This window comes from Phaenicophaeus curvirostris, chromosome 3, assembly GCF_032191515.1.
Source record: "Phaenicophaeus curvirostris isolate KB17595 chromosome 3, BPBGC_Pcur_1.0, whole genome shotgun sequence".
Taxonomy (NCBI): domain Eukaryota; kingdom Metazoa; phylum Chordata; class Aves; order Cuculiformes; family Cuculidae; genus Phaenicophaeus; species Phaenicophaeus curvirostris.
Genome location: NC_091394.1, coordinates 7,220,042 through 7,245,221, shown reverse-complemented (window position 1 = coordinate 7,245,221; position 25,180 = coordinate 7,220,042). Strand labels below are relative to the sequence as shown.

At 36.4% G+C, this 25,180-nt stretch overlaps 1 protein-coding gene across 2 annotated transcripts in view; it reads right to left on the bottom strand.

Annotated features, from left to right (window-relative positions):
- Positions 1 to 25,180, bottom strand: part of INVS (inversin) — an 86,641-nt gene that overhangs the window by 19,925 nt on the left and 41,536 nt on the right. For both annotated transcript variants that reach the window (XM_069853320.1, XM_069853321.1), the window contains 7 exons: positions 24,160 to 24,327; positions 17,981 to 18,161; positions 15,277 to 15,386; positions 10,360 to 10,531; positions 5,503 to 5,658; positions 3,778 to 4,007; positions 1,774 to 1,880 (listed from right to left, as the gene is read on the bottom strand). In XM_069853320.1, the coding sequence (XP_069709421.1) occupies positions 1,774 to 1,880; positions 3,778 to 4,007; positions 5,503 to 5,658; positions 10,360 to 10,531; positions 15,277 to 15,386; positions 17,981 to 18,161; positions 24,160 to 24,327 (1,124 nt within the window). The remainder of the gene's footprint in view (positions 1 to 1,773; positions 1,881 to 3,777; positions 4,008 to 5,502; positions 5,659 to 10,359; positions 10,532 to 15,276; positions 15,387 to 17,980; positions 18,162 to 24,159; positions 24,328 to 25,180) is intronic.

Genomic DNA, 25,180 nt, shown 5'->3' with positions numbered 1-25,180 from the left:
AGCTTGGCAGCACATGATGCATCCAAGACATCAAGTTGGAGTACCAAATGAATTTGCAAAGAACAACAGACCTACCATCCTCCAGACTAGCACTTGATCACATATCCACAAGCAAGTGGGCAGCTTAAAATCCTAGATGCAATCTCAGCTCCATCTTTTCACTCATCTATTTAGTTTTAAGTGCTACTTTTGAATTTTGAAGTGCTATCTCATATTGTGCTCTAAAAAGTGACGAAGGGAAGCTTCTTTCTGTAGGTACATTGGAGAAAAAATTACTATTTGGTGAAATCATTACTGACTGAAAACAAATTTAATCCAATACAGATGGACCATACCCACTATCTCTTACAATACTCAACTTGATTTTTCCACTTTCCAAACTTCCAATCTCTTAAAAATAGAACAAAGTTTTGTAGATGATTATTAAGAAGCAATTGTGTGGTTTCTATATACTACATATAAATATTTTTAGGAGAATAATACTTAAAGTCTGATTCATCTAGAAATATTGGGAATCTGTTTTGTTCTGGACATGGACTAGTGCTTAAGGACTGACATTTGGAACAGTGCTAGTTATATTTTAAGTGATCTAAGTTTATACATAACAACATATATTAATGCCACAAAGGAAATAAAAATAGATACCAACTGAATGACTTCAGTAAAAACACAGCTAAGGTCTTTTCCTGACACTTGAGCATCGTTAGTACATTTCTATAAAGTAAGGAAAATAGAAGCCTCCTTTCTGGCAAAATAGTGGCTTTTAATCTTACTTATTAAGAGTCATTTAATAGCAACTGTTTATTTAATTTTCTATCAAAAATTACTAAAAAGAACATTGGCACTACTTAATTAGGAACTCCTTATACTTTCATTTGTGTTTCTTAATAAAAAATGAGAACGGAAAAGGAAGAGAGATATGAGTGGTTTAGAGTAGAGAACAAAAGAGAAATGACGGGAAGAGAAAGCAACTGAAAACTGGGATAAGTATGGAAGTCTCAAACGTAGCACTAAAATATGGGGTTTCAAAGTCCTTAAGTTATTTAAAATGTTGAGATGTTCAAATTTATATGACATACTGATCAGAATTTTATTTATAATTATGAGGAGGTCATCTCCTCTAAATATGGCATTATAAGTTTCTGCTAATAGTAATTATCTTCACGGTCAGGTGACGAATTTGAACTCCACAATTCAAATAACTTTTGAAAAACTATTATTTACATGTCAATGCAAGACAAAGAAAAGAGATGCAAATGTACTGTCTCTTTATGATTATAGGAGGATATTTTTTTTTAAATTAGGCCTTTAGAATACAGCTAACCACCAGGTAATTTAAAACATATTTTAAAACATAACATTACATTTCTCCCATTTTCTTTCTTCTCACTGTATTCCTACCAAATAGAAAAGCAACATTCTGGTCTATTCCATCAGCAGCAGAAATGCCGCTTCATCCTTTGTAGGTAACTACTGTCAACTTCATATAAATGAAAAAGATCTTTAATATTTCAAACAAGATTAGAAAGAGTAAATACTTGCAGAAATCTCTGTAAGTTCAAGGTTCAAAAACATGGACAGTTGAAGTTGCAACGTCTTACTTGAAGAGATTTTTTTCACTTTAGAAAAGCTGCTTACACTGAAAGCAAAGATTACATAACTCCTCCTAGATACAAGATCACAATTCTCTAGCAATATCTGAACACTTAACATTTAAATCAGTAGGTAGCACATTTGCTAAATTACAAAATAATGCATTCAGACAAGCAATACCTCTCCTCGCTGTTCTCCATATGATTAGGGAAAGCATCAAAACCAAGCAACAACTTTATAGCATCAAGATAGCCATTGTTACAGAGCCAGTGCAAAGCAGTTCTTCCCTGTAAAGAACAGAACGGAATGAAAATAAATGTTATCCCCAAACTCTATGATGTCACAACAGAAGTCCTAAATTCAATGCTTTTCTGGACATGAAGGACAAACTAATTCTTCTAAACAAACTTCCCTGCTAAAATAAAAAAATAGAGCACTTAAAAATTAAGTAACCTTTTTTAAACAAAAAACTAAACCAAAACAAAGTTAAATCAGTAGCACTTTTTTACCTAAAGCAGCTGAAAACCAGCACTGGGAGACTAGCTCTAGAGTTGCTTTCTTTGCAGCTATGCCACTCAGGTCAGAAGCGGCTCCCATCAACCTCTGTGCTTCAGACTGTTTTCTAAGGTGCTCCAAATCACTGTGACACGACTGAAAGAATTACTACAAAATTCAAAATCTGATGAAGTCTGAGGAAAGCTTATCAGCCCAGGCAAACACAGAAAGACTCCAGCTGTGCTTTCAAAATGAGCTTGATATCACAAGCCTAATTTCTCTTAACACAAAACGAAAGTCCAACTCTCAAGCTGCACTCTGTGCACAAGCAGCTCGTATACAACCACTGTTGGACTCGGATCACAGAACCACAACACAAATACCTCAAGCTCTGTGAATATCAACAAAACATAGATATTTCACTTCAATTCCAGGTCATGCCTCCTGTCTGTATGTTGCTGGGCGCCACAGAAAAACATGAAGATGTTCTGAGCCCAGTGCTAGCAAGCTGCCCCTGAACCTCGAGGGCTAACGAGCAGACTGCAGTGTCTCTGAATGAATAGGTGGAGTTGATGTGTTCAGCTGTACTCAAGCTGGTGCCATACAGAGTTGGTCACAGGCTGGAAAATCTCCCCAGCATGCTCTGCAGAACTCATAAAAAAGAATAATTCTCCATTACCTAGAATTATCCATGCCCTACAATGAATAGCTGCCAAAAAGTTTAACAAAGTGGTTGAAATTCCTTTAACTGATCAACTTCTACCGACTTCTGAGAAATTACATCATACAACAAAGAAATCTGGTTTATGTTCCAGTACTTAAAGGGGGCCTACAGGAAAGCCGCAGAGGGGATCTTTATCAGAGAGTATAGTGATAGGATGAGGGGTAATGGTTTTAAGTTGAAAGAGGGGAGATTTGGGTAAGATACTAGAAAGAATTTTTTTCCTGTGAGAGTGGTAAGGCATTGAAACAGGTTGCCCAGAGAAGTCATGGAAGCCCCATCCCTGGAGGTGTTCTAGGCCAGGTTGGATGGGGATTTGAGTAACCTGATCCAGTGGGAGGTGTCCCTGCCCATGGCAGGGGGACTGGAACTATATGATCTTTAAGGTCCTTTCCAACACAAACCATTCTATGATTCTACAATTCTACGATTCTATGCTGCACAATTACTCTAACTCCTAATTTCACTTACTGCTCAAATAATCGCACAAAATAACAACAAAAAAATCTGAGTGATACATATGTGGACACCTATGTGCGTAAGTAATTGAAGCAGTTCCTGTGCAACCTCACTTGGAATATCTTACTTGCTCTGTTTCTACACTGAGGAAATACATTACAGTCTGTAAAATCACATTCCCATGTCAGCTGATAATAAGGAGTGATAGAAGTTAAGTAATCAGGCAAATTAATATGACTCCTCATAAGATCACATTTTGACAAGGAAAAAGCGATATGGAAAAATATGAATCTCCAGTTCATGCTCCATATTAAAATAATACTTTTCATTCAAAATTTTAGAAGTGAAGCCATAGGGAAAATTATGTCACAATGCCTTTCCTTTCTTGATAAACAGCAACAAAGACATTTCAATGTCCCAGAAAAGAGAATGACCTTGAAGAAAAGGAAAATGTTTTGACTTTTGGTTATTTTGAAGTTAATTAAATAGCCTAGTGAAGAAAAACATACCTCTTTATCCTGAATATTTGGATCTGCATTGTTTTCCAGTAACACTACCATGCAGTTAATGTAGCCCCCATAAGCAGCGCACTGCAGAGGTGTTCTGCCTGCATAATCCTGCACATTAGGGTTGATTTTATTTTCGATCAAGATTTGGCACACATCAGCGTTCCCTCCCAGGGCTGCCCAGTGAAGGGGCGAATGGCCGTCTTGGTCCACCAAATCCACTCTTGCTCCTCCTGCAACAACAAATACATTTTTGAACATAAAAAATAAAAACTTTTGAATGAAGAGAGAAAAAAAGACTAGGTTTATGTTGAACCAGAACTTATTTGGTAAACTGACAATTCAGAGAACTATCTCTCAAAGTAACTTCAACTTTGTTCCTCAAATCCTAAAACCTAAATAAAAAATAATTGGAAATGAGATTCGGTGATGGTCAGACATTGAACTTTTTTACAAGCTTGTGAGTATCCTCTCAGATGCTTTAGAATCTCCTTGTCAAATGCCCTTGAAAAACCCCAGCCTTTATTTGTTTCAGGCCTATTAATTTTCAGTGAAACTTTTATTTCTTAACAACAACATCACTTTTGAAAATTAGACTTCAGATGAAATATCTATTTAAATCTCTAAACCCGACAAAATAAAATATTCACAGTGTAAGAATTACTTTTGAGAAAAGCTTGGTTTTTTTTTTTATTCAAGCATGCTAAGACTCTTTTATGCAGATAATTAATTTCTCTATGTTTCTGTAAGATGTAAAAACTCCATACAAAAATAAAAATCCACAAATATGAAAATATGAAATGACTAGCAACCATGACTGTCTTCATCATAAAAGATTTAATTAAATGTAACTCAGGTTCTGATAACCAAGTTTACTGCATCTCCAAGATCTAAATGGCATAGAGGGTAGGAGGTAGAGCTTAACGGGAGGTTAAAATATGCCCAGCAGATGACAGAAAAAACCATGCTTTTCAGCAAGAAAGGTTGGTTGACAGAAAATCTGCAACTTGTTAGCCTGGATACTTCAACTCTCTGTAATAGAATGGTATCTCAAGCAGGAGGGAGACTACTTCCAACTACCCAGAACATTTCTGTGAAGCTAAAATAACAGAATTTTGCATCTAAAATTTCTAAGATTTTTTTCATCATCGTTCTTCCACTTTAGCAGAGTTTTTACCGTTGTCTGAAACTGTGTACATTGTTAAATCTTATTTCTGTCTACAAATAAAATAACGGGCACAAAAAACAACCAGAGGAAAATATTAAGGATTCAAGATTTTTTTATAGCCATCTTCATTAAAAAATAAAGACTCATTTAAATAGTCAAGAAGTCTTCGAAGAAGCCTAAAAACACTTATTCACAAAAAAAGAAGAAAGCTTAATTTGGTCTTATGTTTTGGAGAAAAAAAAATTAAGAAAAATAATGACTTGCTGGGGGAGAGGCAGTTTGAAAGACGTACTTGAAAAGGCTTGAGCAGAAAAGAGCTGTGAGAAGAACTATCTCAATTTTTAAAGTTTTATGTTTAGCTCTTCTAGCTATTTTGCACAACATTCTGATAATCTTTTACATTTACTAGCAGCGTTCCATAAAGGCTATTTACAGACAAAACCTGCTTTAGAGAATTAATTTTCTACCTCATTTCTTGCTCAGCTGTGCTGTTGATTTCCCAGTCCCACAGAAAACAGCACCAGAACTCTGAACAGGTTTGTTAATTCATACCAGCTGACCTTTAATGAGCGTTTGTATCACTTCCTTGTGTCCCATCTCACAGGCTCGGAAAAGTGGGGTATGTTTCATGACATCCAAAGCATCTACCTGCGCGTTATGTTCCAAGAGCAGTTTCACTGTGCTGACGTGGCCAGAAAGAGCAGCAGCATGTAATGCTGAAAGAAAAAAGTAGTCAGAAACAGAAATCACGAAATCATGAATAGCTTTCGAGTTTCACCACTGATACATTCAAAATAAAATTAATTTCAACCATTTTTCTGGGGAAAAAGTGCTTAAAATGAAGAATAAAAAATAAAACATTGATTAATCATAACAAGTGATCGCTAACGACATTTCATCACCATATGAACAATAGAGCAATAAGCAGAAAAACTGTTAGCCCTGAAACATGGTTTTAAGTTATGCAAATAGGAGTTTTAGTCTTAACTTCACCAAGACTGTGTTATACTGAGGATTTGTGGAAGGTTATTAGCTTCTGATCAAAGTCACACTACGTGATCTACTTCTGCCTCTCTTTCGTGTCATTTCTTACATCACCTCAATGGAGACAGAACTGCCTACTGTCAATTAAAGAAAGCTTTCATTATTTCTTCAATGTTTTCCTGAAAAAACCCTTTTATTTTTTTTCTTTCTTTCAAATAAGCAAAGTTGTCTCAACTAAAACTAACTCCGGATAACCACTCAGCAGTTTGGTTTAGGATTTTATTCTAGAATTACTGGCAGAAAATTTTGCACAGAATTACGTAGCAAAGCCATCACATCTCACACAGTATCTGCAGCTCCCTTTTTTTCTTTAAAAAAGAGAAAAAGGTGACGGACAGACCAGATATTGCATTTTGTCTTATCCCTACAATCCATGTTCAGTTGTATGAAAACCATGCAAAGTTGATTCTGCAGACTCCTACTCTTCCGTAGTTTTCTACGTGTTCTCATCTTTGAACGTATGCAGACTTCACTGAGTCCAAACCAACAAATAACACAGAGCCACCTTAGTAAAGGAAGACCTCAGATGTAAAGATGGGGTGTCCTATAACTGAAGTTGCTACCGGTTAACACAACATTCTGTTGGCACTGTCAGCTGGAGTTGAGGAAAATAATGAAGTGCTAGTACGAGCAGCATTGTGTTCTTTTTGAAGGAAAGGTAAACTACATACAGCAATGAGATTTCAAACCAATGGAGGACACATATATTGATGATTTCACTTACACTTGGATTTCAAAAGCCTTTGGATTATTTCCTATAGCCAGTGATCGAATCAGATAATCTACATTCTCACGCTGCCTTGAATGTAGAATATTTCACAGGTGACATATCAAAATAATTTAGAACGATAACAAATAACACTGCAATTCATAAACATGCATTTTGTAAAATGAATTCATATTTTCCAATGAAACTTCACAAATATTCACCCTTGGTGAGAATTCAGTCTGCTCAAGCAAGCAAAATATGGGGCTGTAAGCAATATCTACATCTCTCTACTTGCTCAATGTTAAAACAGGCAGGGTGAGGATCCAGAAGATGCATTATACAGAAAGGCACACCATGAAGGCCGACGTTAGAAGGAACTGCTTCTTGAACCATTGCCATATCAAAACAGTCAGGCTTTTTGTATTTGCTTGCTACTGTTTACTGCTGGTACCAGCTTCACACAGCTTATCAAAGTGACCCAGCACAACCTGTTACATGGGAACTACTAAAATGCATGGGTTGTTCATAGCATCTATGGATCAAATCCAGCTGAAGTGCGTTGCCTTGACACAGGTTCTAAAAATTAGCAATAGCAACTGGAACTGTGATACAGACAAATCACGCACTTCCTACAAGAACTCAGGTCACAGCCAGATACACCATGAGAAGTACCGCCTTAGTAATTGAAGTCATGCCTTTAAGATGTTTAACTATTGCAGATAAAAAGCACAGGGGCACTCGTTGCGCTCATGAAAAATATCTGCAAGCAGGAATATTTGCTGTAGCGAGCTGAGTGGGTGGCCATCAGTAGGAATTTGACAAGAATGAGATCCCTGCCACTTTGTACATTTGGATGGGCCTGGTTTTCATGGTCTGACCTCACAGTAAACTCTAGGTTCTGGTTTTTGTACTGCATTTCTTATGAAACCAAAGGCAGTAAACCACTCCATCAGATGACACACGGGGGGGGGGTGTAACAATACAATAGAAAAAGAGCTGCTGTGTCAGCTTGGCCAGTTCTTTCCCCCTATCACTCATTCTGACGCAGGCATCTTGTTTCGCACTTTGTGCTCAATATTTTCTTGTAAGCCAAATTTTCTGTGATGGAGTCACGGTGACTGAAGAGATTCTTCAGCCAGCTGGTCACAATAGGCCCTTTATTCAGTCGACAGACAGAGCCCTCTCTATTATACACAGTGACGGCAAAGCTATAAAGCTGCCCCTGTAATGGTCCTGCAGCGCTGAGCTCTGAGAACAGGGAAATTCCTTTCCCTTGGTGTCACTCTCCTACACAATACGGAGAGTCTGGATGTTCTAGCAAAGCTGAATGGGGAGCTTGCTCTTTTTAAGTAAATGCAAAAGGCTGCGTTAATGCAACATTATAACTGAGCTTAACCGAGTTGGCACACAAAAGTCAGAAAAACACAACCTTGAACTCTCCTCAGCAACTGCATCCCGGGCACGGTGGCATGTACGCTGTTTTCTATTACTGCATTAGTTTCCTGTCAGAATACAACACTACTTTTCCCTCACCTAAAGTTGGGAACGATTTTAAAAACTTTTTGGGAAAAAAACCCAGGTCTGAAATCAGAGAGTGATTTACTGTCAGGCTTCTTTTTAAGTTTACAGCGCACTATAATAAAGCCCATGCTACCACACACACTTGCACAAAGGCAAAATGTGGATTACTTGGCAGCCAGCGACAAACGGCATAGTTCCCCACTTTAAGACTATTAGTGTGTCCTACACAACGGCAGTTTCAAATAAATGGAAGATCCATTCATTTCCTTGGGTTAAAAGCCCTACAACAAAATCAAGATTAAAAGGTGATTACATATCACCCATACGAAAGATTTAAGACCAAAAAGAAAGTAAACCCAACCACCTGCATTACTCAAGCACAAAACCCACACCTGAGTAATTTCAGAAACACAGTATGTGATTACTGTCTGCAAAGAAGAAAACCCTTTGTAAAGAGGTTTGCACGGTGATAACAACATTACTGCACCTTAATGTCTGAAACAAATACTGTGAGGTGTCAGGAAGGAGTAAATACAGGTGAGACTGACAGAAGATGCAACAAGACTAAAACAATAGTCTTAAAAACAGTTCATGAAAAAATAGTTTGCAAAGTCATCAAACATGAAGACTGAGCTTTTCTTTGTTCCACTATTTCTTAAACTCAAAAAATGACAAACTATCATAACTTGGAAAGGAGAGCAAGAATTTAAATTAAATGGAATTTCATGATAACTGTATTTGGGTTTTTTGTGTAAAGACCTCACACACAGCCAAAGGAAACAAAAATGTCTATTTTTTAATATGAAAGTAGTCATATATGCTGCCTTTCAAATCCTGAACTGCATAGACTTGACATTGTATTTATATACCATTTGTATGTAATTCAAAGGGTGATCTGAAAAGAGAAAAGCAGTTAAAACTCCTATCTTTGTTTCTTGTTTGGGGTGGTTCTATGCTCCAAGTTCCCTAAATCTAAGCATACAGCTTAGGTAAGTTTTTGTGTACTTGCAGCCAAAAGATAATGCTTAAGTATACTTTAAAACAAATATTTTAAAAATCAGATAAACAAGCATTGCAATATACATTCTTGTTTGTTTAAAATAACATAGTTTTCTTTTCAGAAGAAATACCCCCTACTGTATTATTCAGAGCTGCGTGTTCTGACTCTCACCTTGGCTATCATTTTACTACTTATTATACTTAGCAACTAACTTTTAAATTTGTGACTTGTCTGTGATTGGCACAGGGTAGCTCGTCATCTCTTCCTACGCAGCTTGCCCTGGCATCCCCCTGCTACCAAACCCTTCAAAGTCATGCCCAATGTATCCATATTCTCCTCTTTTTTTTATACAGATGTAATCAGCATGCTATATGGCTCCACTACGTCTACTTGCATTTCCAACACTGTTGAATTCATACACTCTTCAACACCTGTCTCTCTGTCAGAACTGTTATAATTTTGTTGAAAGGTACAATATTATTACCACAAATTCTTACAATTTTTCATTAAGGGAGAAAAATTCACAGCTGCTATAGGAACTTTGGAATTTCATGACTTGGGTGCTTGAATTCTGAAACACTGTGTTGATTTCCTATCTTTCGCTTCAGGCAGACAATGGGACGCTAAAATTCAGGGTTACCAAGTTCAACCTTCTGTTTGGACAACAGAAGTGCATTAGTTCTAATATTTATTACACTACCTTAACAAATAACTCTGGTACTTATGATTTTCATTACGATAATTCAGCCACTTGTTTCAAAGTGTTTATTTACTGATAATTTTTTTAACTGGCTTTTTCAGGGAGGGCTTTTTATGCAGCTATATTTCACTTAATTCTTCAAAATACAGAACAGATTTTCCATTACGAGGATTGCAGAGCCAGCTAAATAGCAGCATAGCAGTACATTTCTTCTTCTTGCTCTGTTTCAAATGTACTGGTCCAATCTGCACAGTAAAGATTTGTTTCTTTCCCACAATAAGGAAAAGTAGTGACTCACACACATAATTAAACACGCAGAAATATTTTCAAGATTAAGGTACACATTCAGGAAAAGATTAATAGAGCTTCTAACAATACTTTTTATTTGGTGGAAGTCACACTAGCTGGAAAAATTCAGTGGTCTTTAGTGTAAAGCATCTTACCTGTGCCAGCGTATTTGTCTGTCATATTGATATCAATATCCAATTTTAAAGCCAGCATAGTCCTAATGACATCATCACTGCCTTTGCCAGCTGCCCACATGAAGGACGTTCTTCCCTCAAGATCTGAGTCATCTTTTACAGAAGGATGTTTCAAAAATACTTCAACTGTTTCCTGAAAAGACAAACTATTGAAATTAACATTAAAAGGAAACTGAAACAAGAAACTGTTGTGTCTCATTTAGTTCTTTAAGAAGCAAATCAAAGCTTTCTTATTTCCCTTTTAAGTTTACAAAAAGCAATAACTCAACAGGAGCACTGTATTTTCTGCTAGGCTCTTTTCCTTATCAGTATCAACTATGTGTTTAACACTGTCATTTATTTCATACTTTTTTCTTTTAGTGTCAAGCATCATGTGTTCATCATAAGGAAATAAAAGACACTGCAGTTACTGTGAAGGAAGCAATGGAAAAATTATTATCGGCTTATCAAAATATTACTGTAATACTATGATGATAAAATAATGTTCCTTCACAATTCTCCTCACTTATTTTTTTTCTCCAATTTTAAATATGACTGCACATGGAAATATTTTAGTTTGCTAAACTCTAATAACTTGACTGTTAAAAAAGAAAAGCACTTTTGGGGCAACAGAGACATATTTCCCAATACTTAATGATATTGACAGGTTACTAATTACTTAAATATTATAAATAAAAAAATATTAAGGAAAGCTTTACACCTGAGCCCAGGCTTTCCACTGGAACTGTACATTAAAATCTACATTTAAATCCAAGAAAAAGAATTATCTCTTCAAATGCTGTGTTTGTGTTAAGGTCTCAGCCAACAAGCTCACATGTTTAACCTACTTCTAAATTCTTAATAAGCCACACAAGAAAGGAAGGGAGACGAAAACACTACTGCAAGAAAAGGAACTGGAGAAATGTTTTCCCTTTTCTATCTAATTCTTTCCAAAGGCTGTGCAGTGAACAGCTGGCAAACATTTCTTATGAGCCACAGATAGGCTAGCCACTAAAAATTGAAAAATGTAGGCTTCATTATTTTATTTTATTTTTATATTTTAGTATTAACACTATTTTATGCTTTCCTCATGTGATCCCAAAATAGCTCTATCACTGCTCTGGGCAGAAAGAGAATTCCTCAGCTATATGGAATCAAATGCTTACAAATACAAAGGTTTTTAAAATGCCTATTGATTAGTTTTGATTTACTTTTCTTAACTAGTAGTTATTATTTTATCTCTCTAAAGAAAAAGGAAATTTCTTATTTATCTTATGTTAATCTGATCTAAGAACCTAACAGCTTTGTGAATTTAGGTCCATATCCAAAGCACCAGTTTATTGTAAAAAAGGTCCATCCAGAAATTACGGGGAATGGAACCATTAAGCCTTCCACACAAACCAGCATGTGTTTATAACTTTGTGTACTCGCACTGACCACCACTCCGCCTCAGACACAAACAGCTACTCATTAGGCCAGCAACTCAGCACCCTACCAGTACTCTGCGCTGCTTGAAATCCTGCAAAGTGAAAAGCAGAATGAAGGCTGGACCTATTCAATACTAAGGCACATATCCCACAACCATAAATAAGTAATTTTATTTTTCCATTAAGTTTTAGCAAAGCAAAGTTTCTTTCAACCACTCTATTTTCCTATAGTTTGTAATGGGAAGTTCGACAGTGATCTGAGAGTTGTTTTCCAAAATGAAGTTATCACAACTTGAAAACAAAATGAAATTAAATTAGAATAGGATGGTTAAGAAATCAGAAAATAGATGTATCAATCAGTTAAATTCTACATGTACTTTGTAATGAAAAATTGCATGCATATTACCTCTACTAAAAAAAATTGGAGATAGAATAAAAATCAACAAAGCTGAACAACAACAATAAAGAAGAACAGCAAATCTGGATAATTTTATTCTGTGCTATCGGGAAGCTCCAAAAAATATTAAATATTATTTTGAATATTCAAAAATAAAACAGAGGTATCCAATTTTCATTTACTAGATCAATTTATGCAAGTATGTGAAAGGGAAGTACATTGTCTTTGGCATCTCCAGAAAAACCCAGAAAAAAATAAAAAGTTTGCTTCTTCATTCTGCATACTAAAATCAACACTAATACAGCAGCTGCCTTCACATATGATGTTCAAAAATTTAAAAAGGATGTTTATTTCGACCTTCTGCGTGATACATAAAGACACCTAAATTTCAGCCAACCTATCTGGGAGGTTATATCATAGAATCATAGAATTATAGAATGGCTTAGGGTGGAAGGGACAGTAAAGCTCATCCAGTTCCAAGCCCCTTGCCATGGGCAGGGACACCTCCCACCAGATCAGGCTGCCCAAAGCCCCATCCAACCTGGCCTTGAACACCTCCAGAGATGGGGCAGCCACAGCTTCCCTGGGCAAGCTCTGCCAGCAACTCACCGCCCTCATCGTGAAGAATTTCTTCCTAATGTCTAGTCTAAATCATCTCCCCTCCAATTTAAGGCCGTTCTCTCTTGCCCTATCACTACATGCCTATCACTATATACTTGTAAAAAGTCCTTCCCCAGCCCCCTTCAGGTACTGGAAGGTTGCTATAAGGTCTCCTCAAAGCTTTCTCTTCTCTAGGCTGAACAACCCCAACTTTCTCAGCCTGTCCTCATATGGGAGGTTTTCCACCCTCAGACCATCTTTGTAGCCCTCCTCTGGACCTGTTCCAACAGTTCCACATCCTTCTTATGTTGGGGATTCCAGAACTGGACATAATACTCCAGGTGGGGTCTAATGAGGGGCAGCATCACCTCCCCTGACCTGCTGGCCACGCTTCTTTTGATGCAGCCCAGGATACAGTTGGCCTTCTGGGATGCAAGTGCGCGTTGCTGGCTCATGTCAAGCTTCCAGTCAATGAGTACCCCGAAATCCTTCTCTGCAGGGCTGCTTTCAATCACATCATCATCAAGAAACGTTACGTGTTAACTGAGAAACATACCATGCCTATCCAAACTTCAGCAGAGTGAACAGAACAACAATGTGGCTCTCAAACCGTAAAAAAATATAGATGCTACTGCCAAAACAAACATGGATGTGTCTCCACTCAGTTGTTTCACTATGTATATGGAATTCAGTGGTGGGAATTACTTAGGGATTTGTATGTAATTGAGAAAAAAAAAGCAAATAGTGGTGCTCATAAACAACCAGAGTAGTAAAAAAGAAAGTCCAGACATAATTTAGGCATGCATAAACAGGGGCTTTTGGATACATCACCAGCTAAGAGGCTTGCAGACCTGAATATGACTCTCCTGTTTGATTCTTTATATAAGACTAGAATCAATACATCCCTTGTAAGTACACAAGATTACAGAAGAATGTCTAGTTCCATCACCTACTCTTATTTCCTCATAGAAACCCAAATGATATCATAATTTCGTTGACTAGTGTGATCAAAAGGCAGCAACAAAATGAAAATGTTTCATACAACTGTATCAAGCCCAGAGAAAGAAAGCCAGTATGAAAAATCATTTTTTAGGATTGCATCAACGCAGAAAAGCAAAAAAAAAAAAAAATCTAAAAGTATGTGGAGCTAATCATCAGATTGTAAATAAAAACATCCCCTCTTTCCCGCGAGCCTGACTCAACTAGAAAGAAAGACTTTTACAACATCAATATTTCAGGTGTGTGAGTCAGACCCAAATTGTATGTACCACATAATGGACAATAATTAGCATCAATAAACAATTCTCTAACAAGGTATAAATTATACAGAGAGATATGCTGTAATGAAAGCATGAACTTAAAATATCCATACTGTCTTAGTAAGACCACCTCCAAAAAAACCCACCAAAACCCCAAAACTCACTGTCACAAGTAAACAGAGGGTGATAGCTATGGTTTTAATATATCTTGGTCAGTTCCCTCTTTCAGTAGGACTTCAGATTTGTTAACTTCAATAGGTCTCAAGGGCATTACAATTTTACTTGTTTTATGAAAATTAACATGTGGGTAAGAAAGAAAAATTAGTATCCCTGCCAAGAAAATGCTGCAATGTGTGCTATATAACAACATCAATTAGACATTAAATAACTATTTTGTAAAGGGAGGTTAGGAATAATACAACTGAAGAAAACTCTCAGCTTACTATGCATGGCATAATTCAACTATGACAGACAGAGCAGCCCTAAGAGCCTGTGAACTACTACTACAATCATTAAACTGCTGGGTTTCACACTTGGCTCTACCACACCTGATCTTACTCTGGGAAAAAATAACCTTTTCTACCAAAATATAAGAATAAGGCTAAGAAGCCAACTTTTTTTTTAGGTCTGAATTTAAAAATATTTTTCAAATATTAAACATACTAAAAACTTCTAAAATCTTGTAAAAATATAGTGGTCATGGACAATTATAGCAAAAAGTACTCGCTTTTTAGCCATACTTCATGAGACAATGGCTCATTCATAATAGCAAACATTAATAAAGTAATCACTTTCTTGAAGTCAAGACTGGTTTGACTGGTATTGAAGCAGCTGTGTAAATATTCACACAGGTGATTTTCCTCTAGACACCTTATAACTGCTTAGACTTTGCTATAAGGAGACTTAGAAAGTGAAAGCACTGTAAAATAGTAGATGCCATTCTGGTTTCACTGAAGCACCTAAGTGGCTATTGTCAGTTCTGATGCAAACATACAGATTAAAGGGCTTTTCTTAGTACAGCAATTTAATCGTTTAAAACCTATTTTGAACAGTTTGAAATTAACTTCTACATCACATAACATAGTAAAATTCTGAATGAAGCTTGCACAGACAACACTGTGTTTATGTTATTTTAAAAACAATTCAAACACTTTGTACCATTATAAATATTTCAGCAAGATACATTTATTCCACATGTAGGGGATGTGCTACTCACAGCAAAGTTGCTCTGTGCCGCATAATGTAGGGGTGTTGCACCTTGACTGTCAGATGGGATAGTTCCAAACTTATTTCTTTCTAGTAAGAGATGGACAATCTGTGCATGACCTGAGAAAAATAATATAATAAAACCAGATATTTATCAAATCCTAAAAGTTCTCTGTTAAACAAAGGAAAAAAGGAAAGAAAACCCAAACCCAGAAGAAACCAAACAGATTTCAATAAAAACAGCGTCTCTGTGCCTGTAGCGATAATAATGTATATATAAGAAAGAAACATAAGACTTGACTTTTGAACTATTAAGCCTGGCATGCCCCTTCTTCCCAATAGTGTTCCAGTTCCACACTCTGTATCCTCATTTTTAAGGGGCATCTGTAAATCAGAATGACCTATAAAGAGGAACACGTGGAAATATTTTCTATGTCTTTTACATTAAATCAGTAGAGCATTTCCCTAGACAAGGAAACCAACAGTAGCTGGTCAGGCAGCTGTGATATCAACATTGAAATGAATGAGTTGAATATTTTCAGAAAAAGCTTCTAATAATTCGGCTGAGAAGCTGCATTTGAGTGTGAGGTCAGTCAGAAACAGTAAAACGAGCACAGACTGATGGCGATCTGCATTTGTACACTTACAGTAAAAGACAGACTAAAACAGCACTGACAATTTCATCCTACATCATATTGTTTTACAGAAATTAAGTAAGGAAGTTGAAAAAAAAATTGTATTGAGTGCAACAGTAAATAAATCGGTGTAATGATGGATCTTACTCGAACATTACTGTAAACATTAAAAGTCAATACTTGTGGTCAAAAACTGTCAGTTCTGTTGAACATCAATTTAAAAAAGATGCAACTTGATTAAGACTTATCAACACAAAATAAACAGTAGCAGGAACAATACCCTAAAATGCAGTCACATGCAACACATCAGTTTTAATAAAATATTTGTGGCTGTATCCATACACTACTTAAAACCTCCTACTGCTGAACCATTTAGTAACATTTTAGACTCTTCGAGATCTATATAATGTCCAGTATCTAACTTAAAAAAACCACTAAAAATTACTCATCATTTACCAATTAGAAGTTCCCCATGGATATATGCCACCTAGAGACCTCATCAAGTTCACAAAGGACTCTAGAAGTCTTGACCTATCTTCCCCCTTTATCCCACATTGATTAGACAATCCATTTCTCCAACAGACAAAACTTCTCTCTTAAATACAATCAATTTCAAAACACAATAAATTTTGCTTCTTGGGCAGAAGCAAGTGATAATGACTATTTCTTTGAGAGATCAATGGTATGACACTTAAAATATTTCACAATTTCTCTGTAAAAATTCAATATCCCTACTTGAACACAAATGCAAATCTGAGAGCACTCTTCTTTTTTTTGTTTTTTAAATAAGCATAATCAAACCACATGTATATTGTCACTGGAGTTACAGTAACTCGCTCCAGTGAGCAATCCAATTCATTTATTGGCATTCGTTGTCTGGAGTGTCCCAAAGGGTCATGGGGATGAAGCCTGTTAAAAGCGGAGAAAGACTGTTTGAAGATTCTTTCTTTTTTTGCAGTGCATGGTGTTTAATTTTTTCCTCCTCCACACAGGAGAATGGATAGGAGATCAATTTACTAAATAATGTTTTAATTTTATTTTTTTGTGCCTGTCATTTTATGAACTGTGTTTCCCTGTATTTAGACTGCATTTAATCAGGTTTTTACTTGCTTTGCAAAGATTCAGTTTTGTAACCTGCAAAACCAAACTGTGCAGAATTCATGTACGCAAGATTATAATTTACAGTTACAGAGCATCTCAGTCTCAGGGTAGCAATATGAACAGAAAAAAACTTTATCGGAGTAAAAGTTCATTTCAGATCTGATTAGATTGTCATAATGGGATGAAGAGCTTATACTAGGACTAGGAGAACTGTCAGCTCTGCCATTTTCTTGTTGTCCACCTGTACTGGCATTATTAGATTATCTAGGGTTTCTTTGTGGGAATCTTTTTAATTCAGTTGCTAATTTTGCGAGGGGCAGTTTAGTAAAAATACAATCCATAAAACCACTTAAACCGGGACACATAAGCTGCAATATGACACAACTAGATGAAAGTGAACAGGTGAGTGATGATGCCACTATCAACCCCTCCATGTTGTAAGGCACTCACTTCCCTCAGGCACCTTGCAAACCCTGTGTGACATGTGTGTATGGTCTTGTCTGTGGACCAAGTGAAGGTGCAAGCATCAATCCATGTATTAAAAATGAATAAAGCTTTCTTATTTTTCATTCAAAAAATAAATATGAACAGAAGTTCTGGTATTTTCTTCATGCACCCCAGTGGATCGTCTTGCATACCTGCTGGGGTATGCATAGCACACTTTGGACACCACCACTCTAGAGTACCAGGGATTTTTTTACCTATGAACAAAGCTACATGTACAAGAACATCTCAATATACTACAATTGTTTTTAAATAATGAGCATATATAGCCTGCTGAAGTAATGCATTTTACAATGTTTTGGATAACTGGAAGCTAAAAAACCCAGTCTAAACACAAACTTCTAATCTCAGTTTACCAGCAACTACTATTGTTCTAAGAGATTAGTTAGCATAACGCCAGGCTGTAATTAAAAAACAAAGATTAAACAGTACAGCCAATTATTTACTAAATGACTTCAGCATTGTCCAGTTTACCAAGTAAGGCCGCCCAGTGAAGGGGAGTTCGAAATAAGTTGTCATAAGATGTCACATTGCATCCTTCGTAGGAGGTCAGGACATCAACAACTGCTACATTCCCATCAGCTACAGCAAAATGAAGGGGAGTTCGTCCTTCATAGTCTTGCCAGTTAAGTAGAGATTCTGTAGGGGCAGCTTCCTTTAAAAAAAAAACAACCAAAATTAAAGAATATGTAAGTTGAAGAGAAAATCTACATACTCTGCAGATTTTTTTCTGTGAGTATTATAATAAGTAGATAAACCACCCTTGTTCAGTAGAATGTAGCTCTACAACCAAATACTTCTGTTACAGTAGAGGCTACTTTCAAATATTCTTTTTTTATATACCTAATTATTGTACAACACCTAATTTTCAGTACATATGCTGTAGTTTTACCAGTCTGTTGTGCAAGTGGCTCCTCATACAGTTCTTTAGAAGACTAACTCAAGCTCTTGTGAAAATAACTAGATCTTCTTACTTGGTTTTCCGAGTTGAACATGACACATGTATCTTCATATTTTTCTCCTTGGATACTCCCCTTTGTGCACAAGTAACTCTTACAGCTTTCATTATAATAGGCTTCTAGCATTTTAAAACCACACGACTATCAGAGTATTTATAAAGGAGGTGTCAAGGTCTCTAGCTGACAGAATTAAATTAGAGAGCACTTCTAATGAATGCATCTACTTGTAATGGGCTTAATTCTGAATAAAAAGATCTTTTAAAGTATCATGATTAGTCATTTGATCACCTAACATTAATAGGTATAACTCAACTTTTCACCACTTTTTATTAAAAACATCTAAATTACTTTAATATAAGGCCCCTAGCTGTATAGTTTCATATTATAATAAATTCCTGTCATCACCTTTTTTCTAGACAGATTTCTCTTCATGACTTACTTTCTTAGGCAAAAGATCAGAATATGAACAAATCAACACAGCACTGCAGAGATCTCCAAACGGCAAATATCATAAAGGCCCATGAAACACTAACTTTAAATTTCACTTTCCTTAAAAAAAGGTATTTCAGAAGGAAATGTTAAACAATAAACAACATAAACTCAGGATGCAGGACACTCAACATCTACAGCAGAAGCAGAATGTCAAAACAAGAGCTTAAATAAACTATAGAGAGTAAGTCCGCTGTTCTGTCTCCAGCAATTCAGAACAATTCACTAAAGTCATGAGAACCCTATGCAGAAGAAAACAGGAATACCGTCCTGAGATTTTTAACTTCCAGCATTAGAGCAGATGTTGAAAGAGGGGAGATTTAGATTAGACATTAGGAAGAAATTTTTTCCTGTGAGTCTGGTGAGGCACTGGCACAGGTTGCCCAAAGAAGTAACGGAAGCCCCATCCCTGGAGGTGTTCAAGGCCAGGTTGGATGGGGATTTGAGCAGCCTGATCTAGTGAAAGGAGGCCCTGCCCACGGCACTGGGGCTCAAACTAGAGAGATTTAAGGTCCCTGCCAGCCCAAACCATTCTATGATTCTATGACATTTAACCATATTTCCTAAGTGCAATCTACCTAAATTAATAGTAACCTCAACTCTGCAATGCCCTGATTCTTTGCTTCTCCCTGCCTTACTTTCTAAAAGCATCAACTTAAACCTCCTAATATTTGATTAAAATAAGTCCTCTAAAGCTAAACATGCACATGCTTCTCACATAGTATGTGAATGCTGATTAAGTGGCCCACCTCACACAAAAATTGCATCAGTCTTAGATATCAGTAGTGTTAGCCATGTTTTGCTAAAGAAACATACTTGAAACATACTGTAGTTCATTACTGTATCTAGCCGCTAGTACAATAACAGATAATTTATTAAAAATATAAAAAAGATATATGCAAATCACTTAAATAAGAAATACAAAGTTAACATTGTTACACAAACCACAATAATCAAAGCATGAGTTAAGACTTTGTTTAATAAACATTCAGAAGCATTTATCTGAGCCATTACAGTGAAAAGTGAAGTTTTACGTTCTTCTCTAGCTTTCATAAGTCTCAAGTGAAAGCTAATGGACAATATGCTTCCTTTCTGTCTATTCAAAGAGCTCAGCAGGGGGAGTATCGAGCCTACCACAAAAATTCAGAAGTGATCTTACGATGACTAAATGACTAAAATGAACAATTATATGAACAGAAGTTATTACTAAAATACTAACTCCAGCAGAGGAAAACCTGATTGAACAAAATGGACAAATAAGAAAACAAATACTTCTTCACTTTCCCTATAGTTTATTGATTTAATCTGAAAAGCTAATTTTCAAGCCTTCTAATAGCACAAGAACGTATTAAATAAATGACTCCTAACACTCCTGCCTAAAAGTCACTGATGTTCCCCAGAACAAATCCTCATAAACAAAAGTGTCACTTTTGCAAAATGGTAAAGAATCTTGCAATGATAAAGCCACTATGTATATTCTAGTCTGAAACTACTGTTTTGAAATTTTTGGCCACGAACTAAAATTTTCTAGGCCTCTTTCTGCCTACATTAAACAGTATAATTTCTTTTGGGTTTAAGTGGGTTTGGTGTAAAACCAGCTATAATTAAACTGTCATACTATATTAATATTTTAAGCACAATACACACAAGAAACTCAAGCTACACATTTTTCTCCAGCAATTAGAACGATGTAATTGTAAGCAATAATGGAAAAGTGTTGTATAAACAACTGTCATGTCTCTTACCATGAAGAATAAATAAAGAGAAGAGATACAAAATAGACAGAGAGTACTAAGCAGTTGCTTGCATCATATTAATAGAACCTGATTCTGTTCTTTTCTCCTTAAATCTTCCCAATGTTTTTCACGTAAACACTGCTGAATCTGGAAAGGTGGAAAAGGAAGTTGACCATGAGAGGATCTCCACGTTAGAGTTCTTTTCTGCTTTACACATTTACTTTCTAAATATATCACGAGTTCCATTTTTGCTGTATTTCATGGATTTCAATATTAGATATAACCAATTTCTGCATAACTGTCACCTCTGAAAACCCAATGTACTTCCTCAGCATTCAGTTGAGTTCTTTACATTATTATTTATTCTGACAATCCCAGTGGTCTAAGTACTATAGAAACATCAAACAGAACAATGATTCTTAATGTTATGAATTTAGAGTTGTAGAATCATTAAGGCTGGAAAAGAACTCCAAGATCATCCAGTCCAACCACCAGCCATCCCAAAATGCCAGGTCCACATATTTTTTGAACACCTCCTGGGATGGAGACTCCACCTTTATAAACTGGAGACAACAAATGGACACATCCAGATGACAGAGTGTGGAAAAACAAGACAGTATTTTTCAGTATCACAGACTGCAGTATCAATAAAACCAGCCGTTTAACTTTGGCCAAGCTTTTGTAAAGCAGCACTGGAGAATTCTGAGTAGGATGCTAAAGAAGAATAATTTTTTGGGGTATTCTTCCAGTGTGTTAAAGATAAGAAGAGAGCAACAAGAGCATGTAGTTTTTCATAACTTAGCCAGAGGGCAACGCAGTCTGCCAATGCACGATTGACCAGCAGGGGATATCAATATCTCACTGCTATCTGAGCAACAGCACATAGCTTACAGCTTATAGCACTCGATCAGGAAAGTAAAGACAAATAGTTTGTCTTGGATGTACTTAAAAAAAAATGGAGATACAACAGTGACACAGTTGGCACTGCCATCACTACAAGGCAATATTCTCATGAACTTTGAAATGCAATTATGTAAACTAAGACAAAAGATGACTGAAGTTTTAAGTGTATGAGTATGTACGTTAGAAATATCATACAGAAAGAATGTGAAAAACTATAAATTTAACCTGGATGTCAAGACCTAGAGAGGAATGAGAGTCAAAGCTGATGCTTGGGCAACAGATCTGGAACTGAGTAATGTAGCAAAAAGCAGCTCAGAAATGAGGGGAAGAATGTGAGCTCTGCTAGGTAGAGATCTAACAAGGCAAGTAAGAAAAACATTTTGGTGTGGAGGGGACACAAGATCTTACTGAAGGATTAAACTCAGGGGTACCACTATCACCAGAAAAAGGTATTTATACTCAACAACAGATTAAATCAACAGATTGATTACCTGGTAACAAAGTTTCTGTATCAACAACTTTTACAGCATATTCTGTAGGTCAAACTACTTTTTAATTTAAACTTGTTACTATCTTACTCCATCAACAAGCTTATATAGGTATAACTACTTGGAATACAAACAATTTAGTTGATGCGTGAAAAAGCCCAAATGGAATCAAGAATACACTTTTCTAACTGTCAGAGTTAAAAAAAGAACATGGACATGATCGTGACTCTGTATTAATTAAAGAGAACCTTTGAGAACACTTTCAGCAAGGAAGCAGGTATTTTTGACCTTTTGTAGTGCATGAGGCTGGGATGGAGTTAATTTTCCTGGCAGCAGCAGGTATGGTGCTGGGCTTTGCATTTGTGATTAAAACTGTTGATAACAGATGCATGTTTTGGCTGTTACTGAACAGTGCTTGCGAAGCACCAAGCATTTCTATTTTTCATGCCCTGCCCTGCTCCCACCAGTGAGTGGGCTGGGTATGAACGTTAGAAATACCATACAGAAAGAATGAGAAAAACTGTAAAGTTAACCTGGATGTGAAAGAGACTGGACAAGAGACTGGGAGGGGGACACAGCTGGGACAGCCAACCCGAACTGACTGAAGCAGTGTTCCATATTGTATAACATTATGCTCAGCAAAAAGAGCTCAGGGAAAGGAGGAGGCAGGTGGGATGCTCATGGCTACACTGTTTGTCTTTCCAAGCAACAAGTATGTGTACTGAAGCTTTTTCCAGTTTCTGGGAGTGGCTAACATCTGCCTGCTGATGGGAAGTAGTGAATAAATTCCTTTTTTTGCACACAGATTTGCTTTCTATGCTGAACTGCCATTATCCTCATTCACGAGTCTTCTCACTTCCCTTCTGTTCTCCCAGTTTCTCAAGAGGGGAATGAGCGACTGGCTATGCAGGGGTTAGGCTGTTGGCTGGGGCCAACCCATCACAGTTTCTAAATCCATTTACCTTGACTATCTAATGTTTGACAAGGTCTGCATTTGAATACAGCAATCCTTTCCTACTTTTCAGCAAATTTATTCTCTACTGTGGCAGAAAAGTAGATGGTATATATGAATTAAAACTTTGTGACAAAATTTTGTTTCTGATGAATTGTTTCACAACTGAGCAAAATTACAAATATCTTGAATAAACAGAATTAATAGAGAAATAAAATCACATTAATTTAATGCTGGAAACTTCTCAACTATTTTTATAGTAAAAAAGTATCAGTAGATATAAGATTATCGATGTGATTTGGAGAAAAGCAAAGCAAATTCTCATATTGCACACCTAAGTTCTCAAATTGCAAGCTCATCAGACAGACATCTAAATCACTGTAGTTAGCTTACAATCAACATATGTCTAGTTCTGAAAGACTTTTGAAAGACAAAGATACAGAGATGTTGCAATATGAAAGAAGAATTCAGTTGAGACTTTTATATCTTTCCACGTTACTGAAGTTCACAGATTTTCATAGAATAAAAATCAAGATTAAAAAAATCAAGCTGAACATGTGATTTCATTGAACTCATTGTAACTGTCAGTGTAGACAATAAAACAGAATTACTGAAAAGAGAAAATATGCTGTCAGGGAAAGTTATTAAACCTGTACACAAAAATATTTGGAAAGTCTCTCAATAAACTGATCATGGGCTGATTTCTGCACAGTTAACTAGAAATAAACTTTCAAATAAAGAAGAAAAAAGACACAACAGAGAAATTGGTGTGCAAGAGGCAACTGAAATGACTGGCTATTTTAACTGGGAGAACTTGCAACTGCTTCCTCCCCCCCTTACCTCCTAAATCAATAGTTGCATACATCAAATATATATATATATAGTCCACGAGTTAGTGCAAAAATATTCACCCAGAGAACTCTGAAGAAACCCCTTTCAAGAGAGAAAAAATATTTAAGATGATTTCTTACAAAATTCTGGATATCAGGAAAAGCAAATTATTTCATTTTCAAGAGCCAGTGGTCTAAAATAAAAAATTTCAAGAATGTTTCTGTGAGAGTAAATATTTCTATCAGAGTAAAGTGATAAATACAGAAAGGGTTATTTATATAATGGATTTTCTTACCAGAATACATTTCACTGTGTGAATTGCACTAGGGTCCTTGTTGTTAGCCGCCCAGTGAAGTGGGATTTTTCCTTCAATATCAGGGATTCCAATATTTGAATCATGTTTTATGAGAAGTTTCACATGCTCTGGGTTATTGTAGTAGGCACTCCAATGCAATGCAGTTTGCTGGAACACAACATTCACAGGTTTTACAAACATGTTAAAAAGTGAATATAAGATGAAAATTAAAGTTGGTTAAAACCTGATTAAACTAGATTTTCACAGAAAGAAATAAATTATCTAGTCCAAGTCCTTCGCTCAAAGCAGGGTCAGCTAGAAAAGGCTGATCAGGACACTGTCCAGTCATATTTTTAGTTACCTCCACAGACAGAGTCTACACAACCTTTCTGAACAACCTGTTTCAGTGTTTGACCTCCCTCACAATAAAAAAAACCCCATTTTCTCAGGTTTAAACAGAATTTATTTCACTTCCACTTGTACTCATTTTGTCTTGTCTGTTCACTGGAGACCATTCAGAAGGGTCTGGCTCCATCTTCTTTGCTGCCTTCGATCATGTATTTATACACATTGGTAAAATCACACCATGAACTGTCCCTTCTTCAGGCTAAACGTTCACAGGTCTCTCAGTCTCTTGCTGATGTCAGATGCTCTAATCTGTTAATCATTTTTGTGGACTCACACCAGTATGTTTACACCCTTGCTGTACTAGAGAACCCAGTAGACACAGCATTCCATTCGTGGTGCCACCAGTGCTGAGCCAAGCAGAGGGACGATGGTTGGACTTGATGATCCAGTGGGTCTTTTCCAACCTAGTGATTCTATGATTCTATGACTACAGGCAAAACTAGCTTTAAACAATGGGTAAATGAGCAATCTTTAGTTACATTTCAATAAAGAGGCCTGACCAAAAATGGAGTACATGGGTGAAGGACAACTCAAAACTAGTGGAAAACAGGCTTAAACAAAAATGAACAAGGGGCCCAACTACCTAAGTAAGAGTAGGTACTCATGTATCTTT